Genomic DNA, 26,876 nt, shown 5'->3' with positions numbered 1-26,876 from the left:
AACCATCACACTGGTAGGACTTTTTTAATGATTACTTAAAAAGAAAATGCTTACTTTGTGTCACTTTATGAGTTAGCTCTTTAAAAAGAATGAAGAGGCAGATTCAAATTCAAATTACATTGAATTATTGAGTTAATCCTGTAACAGAACCCAGGTCAAAATCTGGCCAATGCTCAGCAGTCAATTAGTAGAAAAGTACTGTAGCTAGTGACAGTTTCTTTCAGCACATACTGCCTTATGCTTACAGGAACTTCGTTATATGGGCATTAGTCATCATTTCCCAATATTAATTTCCTAGCTAATGTCATTACAGAATTGATTTGAACTGTTCTTTTCTGCCTGACAGCTTTTTGGCTGACCATCTGAGGCATTTAAATCAAATGTAATATTCATACTTTGTTCTTCACTGTAAACACATGGGATATGAAATTTATAACCTGGTCCTTTCTTTAATTTATCTGGTTACCTTAACACTATTGAATTATTTAATTGGGTATTTATTATATGTAAGAATTTGCTAGAGGGTAAAACAGTCAGTTTAAAGGACCGTAAATCTGATCCTCTCAGACCATTAGGTTTCAGAGCATTGAATTTTTAAGGCATTTCTTTTTAATAAGATTTGCTTTATTTGGTATAAAGGTATATATGGAAAATTTACTGCACACTACTGCTTAAATTATACCATCTCAGTTCTCAGGAATTTTGATAATCTTGTCAATAAACGGTCATATTTAATATGTCATACAAATTCCTTTATTCTCATCTTGAGAAATAGGAAAATTGACATATCCCTATTAAGTTCCCTGTAAGAATAGATGCATTTAGTGTCTGCATAACTTACTTATGGGAAGACTTAAATGCATCACTTGCTTTATCAATGTCTTTAATAGTTGGCCTAGATTGTGATGTGATGATTTAAATTAAAGGGATAAGTAAAACAAAACCAGAGTTTAATCTGCATAGTCCAATAAACAATATGTATATATATATATGTATATTAAAACTTAGTGCAATAGACCATTGTTTCAAATTAGTCATATATTTTTGCCAGAGTTGCACTTGATGTGGGCAATGCCTACAGAGACATTAATGTTCATTACAAATATAATTAAGTTAAAAATGGGTGAGCCAACATAATTACTAAAATCTTTTTCTTGTATCATAGATTATAATTTGACTTTCTAGTCAGCTGGGTTTACTGGCCTTTGGCCTGTTACTTCTAAAATGCACTATAATATCCTTGCAGCGAAGCAGTACTGATGTTTTTAAAATTTACTGGACATGTAGAAATAGAAGTTGCCATAGTGGAAAGCACAAATATTTTCTAAATACACCGCAGAGAGTGCAATTACATGTTTCATATGATGCATGCTTTTGGTTTTGATGGTATAACCAAATGAAAAAGTAGGATGTTGCAAGAACTACTTGTAATAGCAGTGGGTGAATTAGGAGAGGGGCATTTTGATGCATAAATTTTGGGTTACATAGCAGAATGCAAAGCAGGAACCAAATCCTGATGAAACCCAAAGCTTCATCAATAGTAATAATGCAGAGAAGGATCATCTGTGTCATTTTGCAATTCTTGTAACTCACGTGCACTGTACAAGCACCATCTCTGCTGAATACTTAAGAAAATTCAGTCTTAAGAGTAAAACATACTTAGCCACAATGATTACTCCAAATCAAAGCAAACATCTGAGGATCCCAGTCTCCCCGGTATTCCCAGTGATCTGTTTGAGATTTTGGAGCATTGTTAGCTTTTGGCAAGTTTTCAGCTATGTAGAGTCACAAACCCATTGCAGAGGGAAAAGAATGGATTTGTGAAAAGAGGGATGGAAGGATAGGGTGAAAAGAGGGATGGAAGGCAAGAGGGAGAACTGGTACTGACCAAGCAATGAGGTTAAGAGCTGAGGAAGGGTAGGATTTGACCCCACTTTTCTCCAGGACAGTTTACTGACATCAAGTAAGGAATTTGAAGTTATGAAATGTCTCTACATGGCTAGGATTAGGAATGAAACTAGGGAGGGATTCAGGCTAGTGATGAACAACCCAAAGGAGGATTTGACAAGCAGCTGGAGAGAACTTGCGGGGCTGGGTGAAAGGGACAGTGATGTGACAGACTGGGATTAATGTCTGGAGAAAATAAGGCTGAATAAGAAGCCACAGAAGGGAAAGAGAGAAGGAAATTCATCACCTCTAGAGCTGGAAAGCAGCTTGTTACAGTCTGCTCCTGCTTTTGTCCCTGAGATCACTGGCAGTAAGTGTCCATACTCAGTGTAATACCCATTTCAGAAGTGCTATTTTTCATTTGGCTTGTGTTTTAAACTAGAAATTTGGAAAAAAATATGATGTCAAAATTAAGTATTATAGATTACAAAGCCAAGCCCTCAAACAGTAGGAAATTAGGATTGTTTGTTGGGGCCTTATCTGATTGGAAGTCTTCAATTATTTATTTGTGCCTACATGACATTTTCCCCACAGAACCTGCTACTCATTTGTGAAACGGATATAACTCCTCTGGGGATAAAGTGGGAATTTTGTAGTAATGAATGCTTTGTCTTTGAGACAACTAGCCCTAGTTGTCTCATTCTTCAGGATTTAATGGTGCTCTGCTTTTGTTCAGCATCAGCAAAATATAAATAATACTGACCTGTCACATCTTGAATATTCTGAAAATAAATTTGTTAGTTGGTGTCTGATATCCATGACAGAAAGATCTTAGAAAGATTACCAATTCTGTTTTAGTAACACTTTTAATTAATATGTGGTAAATAAAACATAAGCTCATGCCTAACCAAAGAGAATAAAATTAAAAATACCAAATAGCTACTCATTAAGGAGTTTCCAATCTGTGAACTGAAAGAGGAAGGGACCCAGTGGAAAAATAATAAGCATGTGATTATGCAGTTTAAAAAAATGCATTATGCAAAGGCAACTTTAATGCTGGCATTTACTGCTGTTTGGTTTCTTGACATAATTTTTGGGGTAATTTGTGGATTAGCAAAGTAAATCTTGCCCTAGGAATTTTCAGATGTTTGGTTTTAATTTTACTGATTTGAGACATCCTTTATTGGTACTGATATTATTTTATAAACAGCAAAGTGCTGCATTAGTGTTCTTCAGATCATGGAACCATAGAATAGTTAGGGTTGGAAAGGACCTCAAGATCATCTAGTTCCAACCCTCCTGCCATGGGCAGGGACACCTCGCACTAAACCATCTCATCCACGGCTCTGTCCAGCCTGGCCTTGAACACTGCCAGGGATGGAGCATTCACAGCTTCCTTGGGCAACCCATTCCAGTGCCTCACCACCCTAACAGTAAAGAACTTATTTATACCTAACCAGACCTTCACCTGTTTAAATTTAAACCCATTGCCCCTCGTCCTAATTACAATCCCTAATGAAGAGTCCCTCCCAGCATCCTTGTAGGCCCTTTTAAGATATTGGAAGGCTGCTATGAGGTCTCCTTGCAGCCTTCTCTTCTCCAACTGCTGAATAGCCAAAATTTGCTCAACCTGTCTTTGTATGGGAGGTGCTCGAGCCCCTTATCATCCTCATGGCCTTCCTCTGGACTTGCTGCAGCAGCTTCATGTCTTTCTTATGCTGAGGACACCAGAACTGCACACAATACTCCAGGTGGGGTCTCACAAGAACAGAATAGAGAGGGAAGATCACCTCCTTCCACCTGTTGGTCATGCTCCTTTTGATGCAACCTACGATGCGGTTAAAAAAGATAAAATAATAAGATATTAAATAGAAGCTACATCAAATCTCTTGTTCTGAATCTCTTGTTTTGTTCTGTCTTTAAGAGTGGAATAAGAAGAATAATACTAGCTAGAAACATCTTAAATCTTGTAGGAGGCTTCTAGAAAACCAGTGATGCCTTCTAGTAGGTCATAGTCTTATTTCAAGGGTACAGATGATTTCTCTGAGTACATGCAAATCTGCAGTGAAATTGTTCAGATTTCTGTGACTTTAGGGCCTTAGTTTGTAAAACTTGTTAACAGAGTAGAAAAGTTCTAATGTCCTGTACTTGGAGATGTGTTCCTGCTAATTTTGGTTTTGTTGTGTGATGTTATTGTATTTCCTTAATTTAGCATAGGTTTATAAGATGCAGTGGTATTTACCTCTGGTTGCTTTCCTGAGATCTTTCTCTGAATCCATATAGTGAGAGGCCAAGGAAAAGGAAAAGTCGGAAGGATGTGTTAGTTGTAGTCTTCCAGAGAGGAGTCAGTTATGAAAACATTTCCAAAGAGAGGATTAATTCACAGTCTGAGCTCCATAAAGGTATGCTATGACTTCCACTTGTAATGATGAGGAGATATTCATTTTAAGATAGATAAAAAGGTGTTCTCCAAAGACTGCATTTTATCTGCCAGTAGTAGGACATAGACAGAAACATCCATGAAATTAATTATGAAACCATTTCTCAGAAATGTGTAAACATGACAGTGGCAGTGATATCTTATATACCTCTTGGGTCCTGTGTTTTAACTGTGATTGAACTGAACTGTCAGATTACATATAGAGTGACAACTCTTTACTAGCTGCACCTGGATGAATAATGCAAAGAAAATGTTTGCAATCATCTTTTACTATATAAAATACTTTTTCTGATTCTCTTAAAACCCCTTTTGAGTTACAGATATACTTGTGTGGCAAGAGGCATCACATATCATTTGTGAAGGCATAGTTGTAAATTTGCTGTAAATTCATTGTATAGTTCTGTAATATTAGATAATTGACAAACTGAAAAATTCATCTAATATTCTGTCAGCTGCATGCCATTAATCATTCTCTTCAGCTATGGGTTATGCTCTTTCATTGGAAAATACTTTGTGATGGAACTGCAGTGCTGGAGTATTTATGAATTAATTTATGATGCAACTCTGTGAACTTACAAGCTTAGGTTTATAAAGTTATCGTTCATATTTATGCAGAAAATTAGAAGCCTGAAGTTCATGAGGGTTGATATTTAGTGTTGCTTGAAAGCCAAGCCATTTAAGGTAGTTGTCTAAAATATGCAAATAACTATCTCAATGTAGGGAATCATTGAAAAGATTGACCATGGTGAGTACTGTCATTCTACTGACATTAGTGGAGCTGGCATGTCATATTCATGCTACTGTTTTTGTAGTCTTGCGTATTATTTCCTTTTTATGCTTCTATTCCAAACTCATATCCCTGAATATTAATCCAGTTCAGATCAGCACATCAGAATTATAATTTATAATCAAAGTGGTTTGAAATCATTGACATTCCATTGCCCTCCCTGGACTACTTCTCCGGTTGATTTTGAGCTTTTTGGAGAGGAGAGGGAAATGCCTAAAATAGTAGTTCCAGTAGAGTGCCTTTGAAACCTTTTTAAAGGCTACATGACTCTGTCCTTATCTGATCAATTAAAAAACTTAATGAGACTACTCAGTAGTGAAAAGTAATAAAATGTTTGGGTTTTTTTCTAAATAAACAAAAAGACATATTGCCATGCTAAAATAGAAACGTGTTTTATTTCAGATCCAGGTATTCAAATCCTACCATTACCAATGTTCAAAATAGCGCCACCAGTTTTTCTAAAGTCTGTCAAAGGAATTTTCATTCTTAAATGCAATAGAGTTTCTGTAACATTTTACAAACAAATGGAGAAAGCTGGGATTTTGTTTATGGGTTTTGTTTTTTCCCTTTTAAGTCATACTTTTATAGCTTTTTGCCACTATGTGGATTGTGGCTTGATTTGGAAATGTTTATGAGAATGTCCAGTTGATCTTGGGATCAACTATATCTTTTTAAGGTGAATTGCTGCTTTTGCCAAGTGTTCTTAGAAACATACGGTGAATTTTCAACTGATCTCATCCTCCAGATTCACACTGTGTTGTCGTGTTTTCTTATAGCTCCATCAGCACTTTTCCCCTTCTTTCCCCATTCTGTTTAAAATGGCGTATTGGTCGGACATATCAATCCCACTTGGTCCCATGACTAATACTGATGTTATTCTCAATGGGACCATAGTCTGTCATTGAACTTATTTTTTCTTTCATATCAAGATGATGTTTGATTGGCTTATTTGACACTAGAAGGCAACTGCACTTGGTTATGATCAATACATTTGTATTCTCTGTTCCTTATCATTCTCAGTAAGACTACATTAGTAAATGAACCATGAAAATGTTTCAACTACCTGTCAAGCAGTAGGAAAATCTTACTCCTGTTGTTAAGCAATGCGTAGCTACTCTGCTGGGCTCTTTATTAGAAACATTGGAATACCATTGCTCTGGTACAGGTCTACTATGGCATAAAGATTTTTGCCTAAGGGCATATCATGTTTCAGTTTTTGTTTACTTGGGGTTCTCTGCACGGAGCCACTTAGGAAAGTTGATCCAAGCTAACTTCAGAAATAATATTATTTAATCTATACTAAATGTGTACGTGAATCCTCTTATTCAGAATTACAGTGGCCTTAATTCTATTTGTTAAGAATTTTCTCTTTCGTTCTGAGTAAGGATAGCTTTATAAAATGTTAATACAGTTTAACTAATCTCCTTCAAAGCCCCATTTTAATTAATTTGGATTAATTCTTCAGTATTCCTATTAAGATCTGTCTTTTCAGTAATACGTTATCACTATTAGTTCAGATACAGCCTCTTTCATGCTGGTGGGTATTCAGTGGTATCAGAAGTAATAAAAATTCAAAGAAAGTATCATCTGCAAGAAGAGTTTTCCATTAGTCTTTGACACATAATACAAAATATGTGCTCAGTTTATAGAGTTTTGTCAGAGATAAAAAGGCTGTTACTTAATAAGTCATAGCTGGTGCTGTGAGACACTCTCAGTGTGCCCTGTGTGTATATATATATGTGTGTGTGTATATATATATATATATATTTTAACTGGGAGCTTTGCAGGTAGACAAGTGGCTGCTCTATGCTTGGGGGAACTGATGCTGTGGCTGGCATCGCCGCTACCACTTACAAAATGATATAAATAAATACAGGGAGAATTCTGTATTTTCTGGGTGAGTTGTATGTAACTAAGTTTTTTCAGCCTGAGTAAATCTAGCAAAGAATAATGAAAAATAATAGAAAGGATAAAGGTGGATACCACAAAATGTTTTGTTAAGATGAAAATGAGAGCAGAAACATTTCTTCCAATATTCTCATTCTTAGCAAGTAAAAGAATTCAAGCATAAATAAGAAGTTTGCACTTTAATGGAAAATAGGTAAATTTAGTGTTTGGTTTTTGGTTTGTTTTTTTTTTTCCCAGACAAATATGTTAGGTTTCTGTATGTTTCTGAGTTAATATAGTCATATAATACTGTTTTTTCATACTTTTTTTTTTTTCAGTCTGGTGTGATGACACTGCATTTTACATTGAAAAAATATTTAGATAAAGAAATACTATTTCTTTCCCTGTTTTTATTTCCCTTCATCAAGTTTAGACTATACGTGACTATAATCCTGATAGATGACTCTAATATAAATGGAGGTACATAAATTCTTCTATTACCAGACATAAAAACGGGATTACTGGAAGCGTTAATATCATATCTGAAGGTCTGAGTTCATTATTCTTAAACAGTTAACATCCAAAGAATGTCCAAAGATGTTTCCCATCTGAAGCAATTTTTATAAGAAATATATATCTTTATAATATGTTCTTAATTTTTGGTACAAAGTTGTCCCTTTGTTCCTGTCATTCTTTCATAGTACGGAGTGTTACTTCATAACAGGTTTGATTATTCCTGTAACTGTTTTGTATATGGCACAAAGCCTTACCTTCACCTGATGCATTAAGGAATACTGAACTGGATCTGTTAGCAGTGGCTGGCTTTTCTTGAAGTTTGTGAGATTGAAACTTTGGATGAGCGTAAGGGCAGGGAAGAAGCTTTGAAATCAGAACTGTCTTACCTCTGTAGTGTAATGCCTTTCACATCTTCTAGCTTTCCTATAAACCACTCACAAAGGGTTACATGTTCCTGCATTCTTTCTAGGTAGCTGTGACACGCTGTGTTCTGGGAAAGGTTAACAAACGTAGCACTCTTTAAGCTGTAGGTGAGGTAGTTGCACTTACTAGTTCGGTTACAGAGCAGGAGCAGAAGTGCCCATGTACTATTGCTGAAATTAGATTTCTGCATGACTATTAAGAATTCTTGAAGCCACTGTTTCTCTATCCATCTTTTTTTTTTTTTCCCATAAGGTGAATATGTGAGGAAAATTGCACAGTCATCAACAAGAAGTTATTGCTTGTGAAATATGGTGTTTCATCTTTTTAAGGAATAGAAAATCTTAGAAAAATCATTACTTTTTTCTGAAATGTGTTGACATGTCTTTGATTTGAGAAACACTTGATATGGTCCGTTTCTAAGCTCCAAATATTTTCCTTTTGTATAATATTATTTCATGCTATTATCAGTCATTTTTCATTGCAAATGTTTGCTTTTTTAAAAAAAAAAAAAAAGACAAACCCACATTTTTAAATTGAGGATTATATTTTAAAAGGTATTTGTATCTTCCATTATTTTGAATAGTGAAAGAGTGAATAGTAAGTGGCCTTTTCTATATGTAATGGGTTTATGCATGCAGTCATGGTAAATCTGCAAATAAGATGAAGGCGTATGTGCTTATGCTAGACAAGTTTCTCATTTAAAAAAAAAAAAAATCCATCCATGTTTATAAGATTCATGATGTTTTTTGAATAAGTGGCCAATGTATAATGTTTACAATTTTTCTTTTAGTAAGGATTGTATGAAGTTACATTGAAACCAAACCACCGTAAATGCTCACACACAAATCACCAAATCAAACAGTTTACAGTCCTACAATGTTTTCATATCATTAAGCTATTAGATCAACTTTCATTTTTGCATAATGAACAGATGTGAGAAAATGGTGTATTTGTCTTCACTGAAATCAGTGCCATTTCTACTTAGGCTTCTTAGAAGAGAATGACTTCACAAATATTAACTATCAACTAATTAAGATGTACTTAATTAAATGCAAATGCTACTTAGCAGAAGCAATTGCAAGAAAGGCATGTGATTAGGGAATTAGAAGCCGTTTTAACACTTGGAGCTACCAGCTAGGCACCTAAGCAATAGAAATGAGTGCAGACACTTCATTTGATAAGAATACAAGGGAAAAAATACACCATCTTTTCATGTGGTGTTTGTTGAAAAACTTTGGAGCCAATGAAGTAGAATATATTGAGAATATAAATTGTAGTTTTGTGTAGTTTGATGTTGTTCAATATCTAAAGAGATGAAAAATTAAACAAAATGTTGAGATTTTATCAGCCTACCTCATGCAGAGATATTTTTTGTCATTCTGGTCAGCTTCATCTTTGGAGCAGATATGAATACGCACCATCAAGATGTTATGAAGGCCTCTGGGATTAAGTTTCTTAATGTCTATCAAAGTATGAGTTAGATACAAGTATTGAACTGATTTAAGAGCAAATATTGGTCTGTCAGTCAGGTGCTGTTACATGTGTTGCTTTTTTTTCTTTCAAATACTCTTAAGATTGTTAAGATCTTTGATAACTATTCATGGTAAATGATGAATTGCCTGTAAATATTATTGTTTCCCCTTTCTGTGGCTTATTTTATTAGGTTTTCAGAGATTAACTTCTAAATTCGCCCTACAGAAAAATCTGGGTCAGCCTTTCGCAGTTGTGTATGCATTTTAATTAGAGACATGTGCTGTGAGAAAGACAGCTTTCCTCAGAGAGTTCCTCTTGTATTAGAAAAAAACCCCACAACTAAACAGCAAAAAAATCGAATTTCTTCCTGCCTACCCCCCGCCCCCCCCCCCCAAAAAAAAAAGTCAATCATGGTATGAGACTGAATTTCCAATCAGCAGGTCTGGTAAAGTTGAAATAAGATAAAGAGGTTTGAGAAGACAGATTACAACTGCCTGATTATGCAAAAGGGCAGAAATTGAATGAAAGTTTCATGAGCCTCCACTTTTTCCTATGTGTAGTTCACAGCTTATGGTAGTTTTCTCTCTTTTCTGATCACTGATAAAATAAAAATCCACAGTACTGCTGCAGCACTGTGGTTTGGAGGGAAAAGTTAATTTACTGTGATGGTCCATGATAGGGAGGCAGGATTTTTCCTTTTGTGGTAAATTTTGGGGGCTGGTAATTGCTTAGTGATTTGAAAGAAATACAACAATGGTATTAGAAATGAAAATTATGTTAGTTTATCCTGGTGATGGATTATTGTCTTCTTATTAGCACATATAAGGTATCCTAGCACCAGAAAAATATATGATGATTTTTTTTGGTAAATTTATAGCTTTCCTGTAATATGAAAAATTTCCCATTTTGCCTTAGGCTAATCAACCAATATGTAGACAGGGTTATTACAGATGACAGTCTAGCATAGAACTTCAAATTTGGATAAGTTTGTAAGTTTTCTCTTATTTCAGTGGTTTTCTTGAATTTGGGGTTTTCTGTAATTTCTTTAGAATAATGACAGCTGAACTCAGTGCTTTTTCTATACTATTACAGTCTAGTCATGACGTTCTGGAAACTTTGAGGCAATTAGGTTTTAGACTAGGATTTTCTACCTTATTTTCTTCTCGGCGTTACAATTAAAACTGAGACCCATTTCAGAATTGTAAGAAATTTTAAGAAAATGTAGAGACTGGCAATGGAGTCAGAATAAGGACATGTGTAGGTCCTCATGTGGAAGGAATGTGTATGGGAAACTGCATGTGAACTCAAGATAACAGTCTTGTGTACCATTTCATTTACAACCCATACAGGAGGCAGGGCAATACTTTCCTGTTGATTTTTTTTTTTTTCTACACAGGGAAGGAAGGAAACTGTAAATGTAGCCATCACAGCTCACAGATTTCAACATCATGTGAACTAACTGCATTTTTCTTCCTGCGGCCTCCATGCTTAGATACATTACTGAAAGCAGCTGAATAATAATAACTGAGCATTTAGGCTCAGTTGATGTCATGACTTCTTTTATGAACTTTAAAATACAACTGCAGAATTTGTTTTACACTGTGGGATATTCCTGTTTTTTACCGATTACACAGGCATTTGAAAAATAACTTTCAATATTAACATTCAAAGAACTCTCTTGATTTGATCCTATTCCAATTTTTTACTTAGTTTTTATCAGGTTATAGTTCAGCCTTTCAGATACTGTTGCCAGGAAAAGGACTGAGACCAAGTTGCCTTATTGTGTAGGACTCAAGCAGCATTTTTTTTTTCATGTTGATTTTTGTTGTTGTTGTTCTCTATGCTTCATTGAATCTTGCAGTGATTTTGCTGTTCATTTTAAGGCTTTTAAAAAAAATTGACCTCTGTTAAGCACTTGCCTTTCCATTTACTACAGGTCAGAATTTGACAGCATTTTTTTACTGTGCACTGAAGCATGTATCATATTAAAAGATGCACAATAAGCAAAAGGGTTTCCTTACCATGTGTCTCTAGTGATACCAGCACTGGGAATGCTTCCAATTGGAAAGATCTTAACGCATTTTACAAGAAACTTAAGTATCAGACACATTTTACAGATGAATAAACAAAACCACAAAGGAGTGAGGTGATTCAACTACATCGAACACAGAATGTAGGTCTTCTGTGGTTTAGCAGAAACTTTATCGTCTAGACAAAATTAGTGCAGATACCATATGTACATTCTATACTGATGATACAAATGTGTAGAAACCCCAGCAAAAGTTTAAACAATTCTTGACATTTAAATCCTTGTAAAAGAAAACTTCTTTTGCCTCTTGCCCTATCTACATTCAGTCACTCCCTTTACTGCAGTTTGGAGAATTTAGCCCAAAATGTGTATCTGTTGCTTGAGGAAATGTCATTCAACTACATAGGCACTGTTTCTGAATATGAACAGTTGCTAGGTTCCAGATTTCAATGTATAATTCAATGTATAAATGTATATCTGTGAAGTTCAAATAAAATCATAGTATAATAAAATCATTTGGGTTGGAAGCGACCTGTATGCTCGCCTAGCTTAAACACACACACATGCTTGACCCTGGCTTGGGCAGGGACACCTACCACTAGACAGAGTTGCTCAAAGCTCTGTCCAGGCTGTCCTTTAACATTGCCAGGGATGGGGCATTGTTCCCAGCCTATGGTTGAGTGGTTCCTGGTAGTTGACTATACTATGCTCTTTAAAGAGGAAGGCAGCAAAGGTCAAGTTGTTCATAAAATCATTAGAGAAATGTCAGAAGCAATTTAGTCCCAATAAAATATTTCCCTGAAGATAAGAAGTACCCATTATAAAACATTCCTTCCACCTACATTTCTGTGCTGTTGAATTCATCAGATAAGAATTGGACAGTTGACAATAACTCAGCGCTAATATGGAAGATATCTATTTCTAGTCTATTTTTCCTGTAAAGGCAAAGGATAAAAGTTAAAAGTGGATTTTTATTTTGGGAGAGAGTGAAGGCTTCTTTTTTTTTTTTTTTTTTTTTTTTAATCTCAGACTGAAACTAATTTAACACAATTTCTCATTGCGACCCCAAATTTAGCTTGAGTTTCAAGTTAACAGCACCTTAGTTGACAGGAGATAAATAAGCTCAATATAATGTATGTTTATACTATGACACACTTTGTTGTAATAGTAGTATTTCTTGCAAAGTGTGAAAGTGTCCCAGCAGTTTACCTCATAGCGTCTTACCTGGAAATGGAACAATTTGAGAGTAAGGTTCACTCCTTTTACAGCTTTTTTGCTATTCTTTGGAAGAGAATTTTGAAGCCTGCTCCTACATCTTGTTCTTCAACATAATGTTCAGTATGTCGTTCTGCTGAAGCACGCAGGACTCCCTTCTGCAGTGGTGTCAGGGTGTAATGACCTGTGATACAAAAGAAGGAGCAATTGATGCAAAGATTGAGTCCAGTAAGAGAAGCAGTGAGGGAGGCTAAGAAGCCTTTGGCAGGGCTCAAATTTGTGTTTTTTAGTAGAGGAAAATACAGCTGTTGAGACTGTCTTAATTTCAAAGGTCTTTATAACCCAGATGACTATTACTACTTCAGCCTATTTTAAAAAACATGTTTTTCAGAACATCCCCTGGTTTGCAGAGCTAAGAAAGATTGATGTTTGCAGTTCTGTTGTGTCTGAAGATTCTGTATAAAATAAAATATTTACCTGGTTGAAAGGTAATAAAAAATTTACCTGGTAATAAAATATTTACCTGATTGAAAGGATGTAATACTGGATGGATGGCCCTCATCTTTTTCACTTTTATAAAGAATTTGGTCATTAATAGTTCCAGGACTCATGACATATCACTAGTACTAAGAAGCCTTCTATTTTCAGCAACATAGTTTATCAGAGATTGAGAGGTTTTAAGACTCTCTAAAGCTTGAATGACAAAAATGTAGTTTCTCTTTAGATTGGTGTTTGATTCATTTTATTATTATTCTATTAAACAATAAAAGCCTAATTTAAGACTTGGGTAAAGCAGTGTTGATAGATTTTTGGCTTAATTTACAGCATTCACAATTCTCACTGAATTAGCTTTTCAGAATCCAGGTGGTACTTATTAACACTGGCTGATATCTTCATATACTATAGAGTATTTAATGATTATTTCTAACAAATATTGTGTTGTATTGAAGAGATGTTCATTTGCATATCTTGGTGATATGCTGTTTTGTAGATGTTACCTATTAAAACAAAAGGGTTGACATAGCTGGACTGTAGCAAGTGCAATGCTATAGACACTACTGTTCAGTCCCATTGAGATCACATATGCCTCAATAGTGGCAGATTCAGTAGCTGACTCATAATTCAACAGAAGGTTTTATGCCCTATACAGAAAGATCATATAGCACAAAAGGCATTCAGATGTTTCAAAATGTTACACTTTCCAGGAAATAAAAAAAAAAAAATCGTGTCTACAAATGAACTGGCTTTTCCCATGCCTTGATCTTACCCAATTAACGGGGCCTCAGAAGTCCAGAAGTGCTCTTATATGCAACTTCTTTGCAGTTCCTTGTAATTGGCGTAACATGTTGGGCTACTGCTCAGTTCACATTGCTTTTCATTGCAAGCACTTTCTGTAAATGGTTTTTCATTTTTTCCATCTTGGTTCATTTTTTTCAACCTTAGTTCATTTTTTCCAGCATCTGCTCCAAAGTGAGTATTTATCCTGCAGCTTTTGTTACTGTCACTGAGATTTACTGACCTCGGAATATGTGATCATTTTTTCATTCCTCATTTAATGGATATTAACTGATTTCATCAGGAAATCATATGTCACCTTACCAAACTAATCACATTATGGTTAGGGTGCTGTTCAGACAGATCTCAAGCACAGGATTTCCTTACTGAAAGCAAAAGCAGCTCTGCTACTTAAACATTAGCTAGTATTTCATTAAACAGTTTATAATAAAATATGTCACACTGATGTGACACAATTCAAGTGCATAGATCTTTTTATACTTCCATGACACAGAGTGATGTGTTACTGGTTTGCTAATGAATGAAGATATTTCCGGCCAAACAAGACACGCTGACGCAGCTTACTACAACTTTCTTCATATTTTCATGCATGGCTGAAATTCAAAGGATGAAGTGTGAGTTAGAAAACTGTCTAAGCTGGAAGTTAGGATACTTTTCACTTTCTCTGATGAACATGGATGAAGAAAAAGTGGCTACTGTATATGCATTTCCATGCACATAGTTTTCCATCAGTGTTTTACTCTATTATTCACATTAGGATTTTCTGTGGAATCAAATATGAATTAACAAAATGAAAGTCTAAAGACCACCCAGGCTAGCATTCACTTCAGCAGCATATCAAGTTAAACTAGGTTTAAGCATGTTCTTATAGAATCAAGGCAGAGGAGACAAGTCATTGTAATAAAAAAAAAAAAAATAATATCTATTTACCTTGTTTATATAGAAGAGAATCTAATTTATTTGTGTGCCCATCTGGACTAGATTGCTCATTTTAAGTTAATTTAACAAATGATAGACTGCTACTGGCCTTTTCTTTCCCAGGAGAAGAGGTTGACAGACAGCTGTGTAGAGATGCTATCTACCCAGTCCCAGTCGTCTGCGAAGCTCCATGCCCAAAGGATTGTGTTCTCAGCATGTGGTCTGCGTGGTCCTCCTGCTCCCACACCTGCTCCGGCAAAACCACAGAAGGGAAGCAGATGCGTGCCCGCTCCATTCTGGCATATGCAGGTGAAGGTAAGGTTGCATACTCTTGCAGACTCTTATTTGACTGTGAATTCCCAACTGTCTTTGTAATGTTAATTTCTTGATTGACAGAAATTAGATGGAGTTCTGTTTATTTAAATATAGAAAAATTATTTAAATGCTTATCCTACAATTACTTATAGTACCTAAAGCTGCTTTAAAGATGAGATTTTATTTCGCATATTTCAATTAAAGTTGCTTTTTTATTATTCTGCATAATGTTACTGTTTTGATTTTGAACATATAGATTTCTCATTTTCTATTAAAATTAAACAATGTAGATACCTTATCCTATGTGGACCTCTAGAGAGATATTTAGAGTATTGTTAGTAATTTGGAAAGATAGAAATATGAATGCTGAAAAGTTGAGTTTTAACTGGTTTAAATGCTAACAAATGGCTTTTGTAGCTTCTTAGCTCAAATTGGTAAATAATGTTACCCATTAACATTTTTATTCATAGTAAGACCTTTGTTTTACCCTGCAAATCCTCAGTCATATGAATGGCTTTCATTCATGCAAATGGTCGTTGTGTAGCATCTGGAGCAAATGCAAAGAGAAGATATAGCTAGAATATAAACGAGAAGAATAAAAAGGTTTTAGATACGGGTTCAATGTCTATCCTTTGATGATTTTCCATGCTTCCTATAACTGGTTTTGTTTTATTCTTAAGTATTTTGTTTTATTCTTAAGTATGTTGGGGGGTAATAAAGCAAATATATTTTATACGTAACATGGTTCTAAACCAGCCTTGTCAGGTGTGCCAGGGTCCAACTGTGAAAATTCCTTGTGCAACACTGGGAGCAAGGATACACAGCCACCATGAGTTACTGGAAAACTTTTACTCACTTGTATTGCTGACAGTAAATTTCTGTGCCTTCAATATAAAAGGATGTTTTAGTTCTTGTTTGAAATCATTAAGTATTTTATTACTTCAAGATGAAATGATGAAATTCAGCTGAAAAGTTGAAGCTGTAAGGCATGGAAGCAGTGAAACAGTATCTGTTCTGAGAAAAAAAAAAAAGGCCAGGCTTCCTCTTATACCAAAATGCTTTGTTTGCAAACACAATTAACCTCATTGCTAAAAGATACTGTGTATTTGACAGACTTCAGGTAACTGTAGAAAGAAAACCCTAAAAAGTGTATCAGAGCAGGCACATTCAACCTTTTTCCTGAAAGGGACCTTTGCTAGAAGAAGCAATCATAACTATACACATTTTAGTAGGTGATTCAAATTACTTAGAAATTACTTAGATCTATGTAACAAAGTAGAAAAGCTCTTAAAATAGCAAGCAAAATTGGTTTATATATATATATTTTTTTTTTAATAATGCATGAAATGGACTCATTGAGAGAAGCAGAGCCATTTTTCATATGGATGATAATATGTAACAACATGCTAAGGCTTGGAAGGTTCTTTCATTTATTTATATAGTTCCATTCTCTGGAGTTTGTACACAGTGCAAAGGTGCATAGTGCTAAAGATAATCATAGGATAATCAAGTAAACATTAATTCATGTGCTTCTTGCTTTTCCACAGAGGTCAAGATAATAGCTTTTCAAAATGCTTAAGTAATTTTACTAGAGGCAGAAATTTAACATTTTGACAAGCATGCCACAGAAGTGACAAACTAAATCACTCCAGAAGATTAATCCTTTTTAAAAAATATTCGTTTTATTATGACTTTGATACTTATCACAACTTAGACTAATTTGCAAAGCAGTTAAGCGCAGCCTGGATTTTTAGGTATGTGAATTTTATTTATTTCTATTGTACAATTATCAGAATCAGTAATGAGTGATCACAAAGACTGACAGGTCTCAAGCCACAGAGATACTACTGAAACAATCCCTAAACTACTGCTGAGAAAGCTAACTCCTTACCTAGATGTTGCAGTGTGTCAGCTTTGCTTGAGCCCTAACCTCTTTACTGCTGTTCCAAGCTGAGGTTATTCTGTGATTTTTTCAAGCATACAAGCTTGTATGCCTACCTAGCTTTCAGCAATTCACTCACATATTGGTCAGATGTCTTAAACACCATGCTCCTTTGCACTCTGTATGGACTCCAGAGAATAAAATTATATAAATAAATAAAAGAACCTTCCAAGGCTTAGCATGTTTTTACAACTCTGGCTAGAAGGTATTATTCACCTCTGCTTGTGTTACATTCAATAAGTATTAGTTTAGCTTTTATATTTTATGTTTCACTGAAATTAGACTTATTGTCATCTGTCTCCTTGTACGTCATTTATGCCTTTTAGTCATTTGCTGTGTGACAAATAACTGAATGACTTTTCACCTTCAGAATTGCATGACAGAGATCAGCTGTGTTCCCAAAACATAAATTATGGATTGGTGCTGGGGGGTCATTTTATGTTCTGGGGGCACAGATTATATTCTCTATTCTGCTGATGTGAAAAGGAAGCTTCACGTGAACCATTTTGAAACATGCAGGTTTTAGTTCTATTCAGAGCTTATAAAAAATGCACTTTATTGTTGGTGAAAACTCTGTAAACACCATGTATAACTAAAATTCCCAACTCTCATAATCATAATAATAATTCCATTTGCACATTAAAACTCAATTCTGAAAATAACTATCAGTTCAATTCAGATGAACAGTCCCAGAGGTGTTCCCTTTAGGATTTTTGAACCTTTCCTTGAACTGTTGCTAACAGTTGCTGTCAATGTTAATTAATTAAAGAACATGCAACCAACTTGGATACTAAGATGACTTAAGGAGTCCAGGTTTATTACTGTGAGCCCTTGATCACATGCATCCTCCTGCTAGTCATGAAGAATTCAGTCTGCAAGCCTGGGAAGATCAAAGCATTGCAGGCTTTACATACACAGTGAATATTGCATTCTCTCCACATGTCTGAAGTGCTTAATTCTTGTTCACTGGAGTACTTAAATATGAACACTCCACTGAAAATTTTGAGGGTCTGTAAATAGGTTGAAATAGGTTCTTTTATCTGGATCTTGTATGGCTCCATATTGTCTGTGATGGTTCAGTTTCTTTCTTCTTTAAAATAAAAAATACTATATTCTGTCATTTTGCTTTTAGTGTTGGCAGATGACTGTCATGCTATGTCATTTCACACTTTAAGACCTTATTTCTCTTCTCAATTACCAGCTATCTATGCTGCTGAATTTGTTTCCTGGTGGCCAGTTATGCTAACTTGATGGTTTCTTCAAACTGTCAGTATAATCAATTTTCTTGGATGACTTAGAATAGGAATAATTCCATAGTATTATAATAATTCCTTGGTGAGAAGGATAGCTTCATATGAAAATTGAAGCCATATGTAAACTACAGTACTGACAACTTTTTCTAATGAGCTCTGGGATACGACTGCCCCTCCAGCAGCACACTGACTTCTGCTTGAGCTGTGGGCTGACCTCAGCTGTACTCTCTCTTAGCAGCATTTCCTCATTCTGAACAACACCTCTTCCTCATGGTCAAACCATACACTGTAGAGCCTCAAGCTCAGTGTGGTTATGCACATCTGTTATGAGCTTATTTAGTAGCATTCAGTGGAGAAAGAGAGAGGAGTCTCTTTTCCCAAGATAAAGATTTTTCTGTGGTTTGTGAGATGACTCCATGTGGAAACTGGTGTCACAATAATCATTTTTATATCTTTTCTGAGATCATTGCCCTCAGCTTGAAGGTTTGCAAGGTGAAGTGATTTATAAATTTGCTTGTCTGTGAGCCTGTCTCTAGTGGTAGCTCATTTGTGTCACTGTCAAATACATCTTCATGGTACACTAAGAAACTCAGGAAAGTCACTGTCTCAAAATATAAAATGACAGCAAAGGACATAATGATGTTACCTGATATGGCTGTTCTGCATAAGTCTAGTAAAGACATCATATGCAGCTCAGCATCTCTCTGTTGAATGTAGGGTTTCTCTATTTTTGTTTTATTTTCTGTTTAATATATCTGTAAATTCCTTTCCTGCTTACAAGAAGTCTTATATAATTAGTAATACACTCTAAGACTACTTTACATAGCCCATGACCTGACATTAAAAACTACTAAATTAGTTTTAATTTTTTAATAAATAGTAGATATACAGATTGATTCTGTATTAATTATGCACTACCATTAATTGACACTGCAAAATCAGTGTCATGCAGCATAACACTAATGTTGTGGGTACATTCTAAGTTTTATCAGTAGTAAATTACTGATACTAATCTTGGATAAGTAAAGATAAAAAAAAAATAAATAAATCCCATAAGTCAAATGCAAACAAAAAAAAAAAAATCATCTGATTAAAAAGAGTGAAGGACTATTTTGTTTGAAATATCTCTTAGGGCAGGGGTGCATATGCATGGCAATGTCTACTATGGCTATTGTATGTTCATAGATTAGCAAAGTATAATGCCAGAAAGACTGTTTAATGTGACCTCATATATCGCAGGCAATTAAACATCAGAGTTAGATAGTATAGAGCATCAGTTGTCCATCTCATCAGGTATTCTCTTTGACAAGGGCGAATAGCTCATACTTCTCATATATCTGCAGGATTGATTTACTGAACCTGTAAGCTGTATCAAAGGAGTTTCTTTTAAACTCCGGGGATCTTATGGTTGATGTGCTTTAAAATTCAATTCCTGTTAAAATTCCGGTGCACTTTGACTGCATAGTTGCAAAAGGGGAGTTATACTAAGGACTTTTCAATGGAAATGAGTAGCACCTCACTCCAGATTACAAAAGGCACTTCAGTCACATGTGTTTTCTTCAACTTTAAGATTATTCCAGCTGTTTTAAAAAGCATATATACAATTATATGCATTTGTAAAATGAGTGATATCAAAATGCTTAATTAAAACTATCCTAAATGCTTTAAAAATGTTTAAGGATATTGCAATTTGGAAGTTATTAAGAAAATGTCATCCCCCCAAAAAAAACCCCAACAACAACAAAAAAAAAAAACAACCAAAAATTTGAAAAGCCAAGCCTTTAATAGCCTAGAGTGAGATGTGTTACCCATTAGCAGCTCCAAATCAGGTAGAAAAGCAATTTAAGCTTATGACAATTTTGTTAGTCTTCAAAGAAACTAATGTCTCTTCTATTTTATGAGTAATATGGAAGTTTCTTTGTAGAGATAGCCTTTCATTTTCAAGTTTAAGTATCCAAAACCAGAAAGAAATGCTTCAGCTCCAACTGGTTTTGCACCTTGAAATGATTATTTTTAGTACAGCCAAGCAGTTTACAGTCATCTGACCATGTATTATAGAAAATGTAATTAGGATTTTGTGTCCCTTTTTCATATATCCTAAGATTAAATGTCGGGGTTTTGTGTTTGTTGTGGTTTTTTTTTTTTTTTGATATGCATTTGGTGAAAGGCTCTTAAAGCCCTAGCCTTGTTACCCCTACGCAGATCTTGTAAAGGGCATCTCTAATTGCCAGTTTTTCCAACCCCTTCTGCTTATTTCTGTAACTTTTTTAATTTGACGGATGCAAGAAAATGCTGTTTTCCTGGAAAGAGTGGCATACTGATTTATAAATAGATAAATAATGTATTTTCTATTATTACAAAGATTTGGTACTAGTAATAGTTGGTTTATATTTCAGTACTGTTGTTTCCATATGTTTTCATTCTTTCCATAGTTTTTAAAGCACTAATATAATCTGAACAGAACTGGATTCCCACAGAGCTGCAGATATTCATGCCCCAAAGCTTTTCATTTACAAGTCAATGTCACTCCTAATTTTTCCCTGAATATACATTCTTGCATAGCTGTCAAAACTGAATCGAAGTTGTCACTTTATTTTCAAATGCCTTAGGAACTGGTGGCTATGGCATCTATTCCTTGGGAAACACTTTTTCCCACACACCCCCCTTTAATTTATTTAATTTGCTTAAATATTTCCCTTTTGTTTCTTCTTCAGATGGAAATAGTTAATTTAGTAACTTTCCATATCTTTTCTAAATTCTCCTTTATCTAACCCTTGTACTGGGGGAACATTTCTAGGTGCCTCATGGGGATCGATTTTCTCTCGTATACCAAATAATTTGTGACTTTACTATCTTACATTTTTTATTTTTATTTTTTCAAAATACACTTACTTTCCTAATTTCCTTGCTTATATTCCTGTCTGTTGGTGTTAGATGGAAAAACTTCAGTTTCCTGAAGGGATCTGCTTGAATAACTTTTTGAAACTGATTACATAGCCATAAATTTGTAATAATTTTGTTTTACCTTTTTTTTTTATTTCTCTTTTTTTTTTTTTTTAAATGCTTATGATGTTTTATCTTGATGCTTTGCATATTGACATATATTCTAAGCAATTCTAAAAGGCTCAAGTTACACCTGTTCTAAGCCAAACCCCAGTTTAATTCCAGTCATTGTTTAATTACTTTTCCACGTTTTCAGGTTTTTCTAATGGCCCTTTGCAAAACTTAAGATTAGCTAGTGTTTGGCATGACATCTCAGTTAATAAGATGTTTACTGTTGCTTGCTTGCATCAGTATTTTTAACCTGAAGTCAGCAGTTAAAAATATCTCTATGGAAATAATTTGAGAATTTGCATTTTTGTCTTGTGGTTTCATTATAATGGCCCTTTCCTCAGGTTTGCTGCAGATCTAGACACCTCACCAAGCAACTCAGAGTATAAAGCATTTTCAGGCTTGTGACACTTCACTTGTGTTGGAGTACTTGAAACATCCATTTCAAATTTTATTACATTTAGTTGTTTGTTTATTTTCTCTCAACAATAACTGCTTAAAACCACTTCACTCTTGCATTCCTCTGGAGCAGGAGGTCAACCTGCAGTTCAGTGTTGGAATATAAAGGCTGTTAAGCTGTCTGACGTGCACTTGGTGTAAGTAGACAATTTTATCTTCAGAGGAAAGTTGTATGGCTCATCTGCAGTAACTAATTAAAAGCTGCTCTTTCAGTTATCTTTCTTACTGTTCTTGTCTTTTAGGGAAAGACTAAATTGTTATTTATATTTTCTTTGGCTTACCATCACTTGGAGATAAGAGTTCTGTTGTTCCTGTGTAAGCCATGAATTAAGTCTTAAACCTAGATTCTGTATGTCTGGTAACACCAGAGATCTAGCATACATGCTGTCCATTCACAGAGCTAGACATCTAGTAGCCTATGATCATGTCTAGTAGGAAAGACCTGTTCTTTACTCATGGAGGATTGGGAGGCCAGATTAGCTTTGAAATGCTTGAATATAAGAAACTGAACATAATATCTGAAACTGGACACAACAAAGATGGCATTATCTGAGCTTTTCTTCACAGTTATTGACACATTAATGCATTTTAATCTTAACTTGCAACAGCCTTTGTTATCTCAGTCTGAACCTGAAATTGCCAGCTGTGCCACCCTCTTTGGTAATTATGTAACGTGGAGAAATATCCACTGGGAGCTAGGACAGGAGCTCCAAAATTCTTTTTAATTGGTCTGTGAATTGCACACAAACAGTGGTCTCTACACATGCCTAACTATAATATTTAACCATTTCTTCTGCCTAGAGCCTTCACACATTTTTGTGTTTCTTGCAGTCCCTTTTAGAGAACCCCAAAATAAAAAGGCTGTAGATTACTCCAAGCACATTACTGTGCTAAAGAAGTTATGATTGTTTTGGCATCCTTATTGTACCCTTTTACATTTGCTGTCCATGTACAGTCTGTTCTTTGTAGTTTGTTGCCTGGAGTTTGTTCAAAGTCAATATTGGGCATTTAAAAAGGAACAGCATTTCTTTCATGTAATCAAGGTGATAATATGTAACTAGTAAGATTTCAAAGTGGGTATGGTGGTGTTTATTTTTTACTAAAACACTTTATTTCCTTCCCCTCTATGAACTTTTGCCCTGTTTTGTTGTTCCAGGAGGAATACAGTGCCCAAATAGTAGTGCCCTACAGGAAACGCGCAGCTGTAACGAGCACTCTTGCACTGTGTATCATTGGCAGACCGGCCCATGGGGGCAGTGCATAGAGGATATGTCTGTCTCTGCTTTCAATTCCTCTGCCAGCTGGAATGGGGAGGCCACCTGTTCCGTGGGGATGCAGACAAGAAAGGTCATCTGTGTGAGAGTCAACGTGGGACAAGTGGGCCCAAAAAAGTAAAGATTTTGAACAGTATCTTCGTGCTGTAGTTATCTTATGAATTTGCTACTTTATATTTGTATCACCAGCGACTGCATGCAAAGGCATAAAGACCTTCTTTGTGTTCTCATGAAGGAAAAAATAATATTTTAAAAATACAAAACTGAAGCAACAGCCGGACTACATAAAACCATTCTTGCTATTGATTTTTATAGTGGTGTTTACAGTGCTAATTCTGCTAACAGCTGACTGACTGCTAAATCCAGTTGGTCCTTGTCATCATCAGGCTGAGTGAAGATAATAGTCTTGGGGTACATGTATGTTGTGCAGTGCAACTACATGAATGAGTGCAGTTCACTAAAATACGTTTGGATCTAAGTATGATACAACCCATGTTAGTGCACCTTCTTAGAAGCAGACCAAGGAGGTGAAGCACAGTGGAGCTCTGATAGGGAATTAGTTTGACAACCTTTGTGAGGATTTTTTTTCACATATATATGTTTTTTTAAGACATCCCTTTGGCCCATTGATTTAATTTTACAGTTTGATATATGACCAGGGTTAAATACAGATTAGCTGCTAGTAAACTACATTTGATAATATGTTCATACAGTTTTCAGTCTGTAAATATACACCACTAAGGATAAATTCGAAGCTGGAAGAGGTGATAGTAGAGGTCATTTAGAAGGTTCATGAGGCAGCTGTTCTCACACTAAATATTTGCATGGTGCCTGAAATTTGTTTCTTTACTCAGCAGTAGACTTATTCCCGTTTTACTTTAAATGCAAATATGAGGACTAATACCAGCATATTCGGTAATCTAAATTGTTGTATATCTGCATTAATTTGCTGTTCCGTTCAGCCACGATACCATTATATCTTTTATTTGTTACTCATTTTACATAACAAAAAAAACAAACCAAAACAAAACACATCACTAATGATTTGTCTTCCTTATAAATTCCACTGTTAATGTCTCTGCCTTTGATTCAACCCTAAATTTTAGAGAGAAGGCCTGTTTTATTGTGTTATAAATGGTTCCCCCCCCCCACCCCCCCCGTGAAATGAAATAAAAGTCTTGGTTGATCCTTCAAATTGCCACATTAAAATCACTGAATTGTTTTTAAAGACCCAAACAGTTAACATGAAAGTGTAAACACAAATCTTGTTTTAAGCTTCCCTTAATAAAAAGGATTCCTGTGGTAAGACATAATCAATATTATTGGCCTTATCTACCTCAAAAGTTGCAGGTATCTTTTCTCGTTTACTTGACCTTGAGTAAGGACTGCAAAAAAGATCAATACTTTAAGCCACATATACTAAATACAAACGATATAAAAGATAGAAATGGAGTTCTAATTGAACTAATTGCCTTGCCCAAAGATCTGAAGAATTGTAATGTTCAGTGCTCCTGAAAGATGAAGTTCTCAGTGAAACGTGTGTAATTCAGACTTTTTTGGTATACTTACAATTTATGTTGTTCTTTAAGGAAAAAGTCATTAGTAAGCCAATGTTCAGTACTTTTCAGAAGTGCTTTTAATTTTAACCTTAGATAAATTTCTGAAAACATAATGTGTTTAGTTGATGATGACACATCTTTTTTAAGACCATATATAATCTGATTTTACAAAGAAACAAGGCAAAACTTGACTTAAAATGCAGAGAGAACTTACGCAGAGGTGATGGAGATTTGTGTTGCTATAGCTATAATATTCCATGGTCTTTTGCATAGGTATTTTAAGGGAGGAAAGGAAATGATGTAGATGTCGTTACAAGAAGGCACCAAGAAGCTGGTGCTGGTTCACAGCAATGGATCATACTCTGAGAATTTTATGTAAATTGACAGGAAAGTGCAGAGACAACCAATGGAAATAATGAGCTAGCAAGTGTTATTGCTGAAGAATATGTTTCTGTAAAGCTGCCATTCAACTTTCTTCTTTGCATCTGCTTCTCCCCCCCCACTGCACAGGCATAGTTCTTCACTGACCACGGAGATCACATTTTCTAGGTAGCTCATCACTAGATTTGCCTGTGTTCCCTTCAGCCTGGCAAGAAAGATGCCTTGAGAAAGCCAAGCTTCCCCAGCTGATCCAATACAAATATAAAACTGGTCTCTCATCCCTCTGGTCCCAGACACCCAAGAACCACAAATCATAGTAATGATTTTCTCTAATGAGCCAAAAGCGCCAAACTGTAGAAATGATTTTGTTCTTGCTTCTTTACATATTCCCCTGACAGTCCACAGTCTGTGTCCTTTTAGAACAATAGTAATTTTCAGTGTTTTTTTAAAGATATGCAGTACTTCTGCAAGAGTTACTACATCATTCTGAAAACAAGTAGTGCAGCATAGAGAGTTGTTTGTCCTTGATGAAAAAATAGGAACACAGAATGGGGAAAATGACCTGGGTTAATGAGTCCCATATGCGGCAGTCCAGTAATCCCTTTTTTATGCTGATCCAGAATCTTCCTAAAACAAGAGAGTTTTCTGTTCCTTCTGAGAGTCTTTCATAGTCTTGTTGATCTGGCAGTTTCAAACCATTTTCTGGTTTCTGTCATGATCATGGCGAGCTTATACCTATTTGTTCCTGGGTTAGCAGTGTTCAGTTTAAACATTTCTCCTTCCAGAGTTTATGCTTCTAGTAAATGCATGAGGAGCTAAAAATGTGTTTCTCTAAGCTAAACTAGATTGCTTTTCTTCAGAATCATTTGAAAGGTTGAAAGTAACAGTCAAAAGGCAGAGACTGGAATGGTGAGTGAGGAATGATTATTTTAAGTTAAATCCCCAGGTGCAGAATACACCAGGTTTCACTTGCTTTCACCAGATGTATTTAAATGCTAATAGTTTTTATTTCTGTGCTTCATCCTGATGAATTCTGGGCAACTAGCACTCCCCCTGTGTGCCTACAGGCATTCAGTACCTCTCATGATTCTCTGCTTCACAGCAGAATGATTATTTGATAATGATTCTTTATTTTTTTAGATGCCCTGAGAGCCTCAGACCGGAAACTGTGAGGCCTTGTCTGCTTCCCTGTAGGAAGGACTGTATTGTGACACCATTCAGTGACTGGACATTGTGTCCTTCTTCATGTCAAGAAGGTAATTTTATCCATTGTGTGCTAGTATACAGATTTTAAGAAAGAAAAAGAGACCAGCAGTCACTTTTGGTAAAGGGCTTATACACATCTCTTTCTGACAGAGGACATGTAATAGCTGGTACAGCAGCTGCAGGGAGGACACAGCATTTCTGATTAAAAGAATGGTTATTTTTATACATTTTCTTTATGTATCTGGGGTTTTTTTTCGCCATTTTACCAACTTTTATGTTACAAAATCCCATTCACGTCTTCTGCTGATGAAGAGATAACTACTCATGGAATAAACACATACCAGAACATATATAGAATTGTAGCATTTGAATTATCAGATTATAAAATGGTCAGTTTTGGTCTTTGAAAATACACGTGCTGCTTGCTCATGAGAAAAACTTGAGGCTTTATCCACGAGGAGATAGATAGGTACATAGTTAAAGGTGTAAATAGATATGCATGTATTTATAATTTTGGCTGGTTTCTTCTCCTCAAAGGAAAATTGAAGGGAAGTTAATAGAAATT

At 35.3% G+C, this 26,876-nt stretch overlaps 1 protein-coding gene across 5 annotated transcripts in view; it reads left to right on the top strand.

Moving 5' to 3' along the window:
- THSD7A (thrombospondin type 1 domain containing 7A) overlaps positions 1-26,876 on the top strand; it is a 233,163-nt gene that overhangs the window by 144,763 nt on the left and 61,524 nt on the right. For all 5 annotated transcript variants that reach the window (XR_010609876.1, XM_065666221.1, XM_065666220.1 and 2 more), the window contains exons 9-11: positions 14,995-15,186; positions 23,048-23,282; positions 26,246-26,361. Coding sequence is in view for 4 of the 5 variants with exons in the window: in XM_065666221.1 (XP_065522293.1) it covers positions 14,995-15,186; positions 23,048-23,282; positions 26,246-26,361 (543 nt within the window). In the remaining variant the exon portion in view is untranslated. The remainder of the gene's footprint in view (positions 1-14,994; positions 15,187-23,047; positions 23,283-26,245; positions 26,362-26,876) is intronic.

The sequence above is a fragment of the Lathamus discolor genome, chromosome 2 (genome assembly GCF_037157495.1).
Source record: "Lathamus discolor isolate bLatDis1 chromosome 2, bLatDis1.hap1, whole genome shotgun sequence".
NCBI lineage: Eukaryota > Metazoa > Chordata > Aves > Psittaciformes > Psittacidae > Lathamus > Lathamus discolor.
The sequence above is the reverse complement of the archived record's forward strand: the minus strand, read 5'-3'. Positions and strand labels throughout refer to the sequence as shown.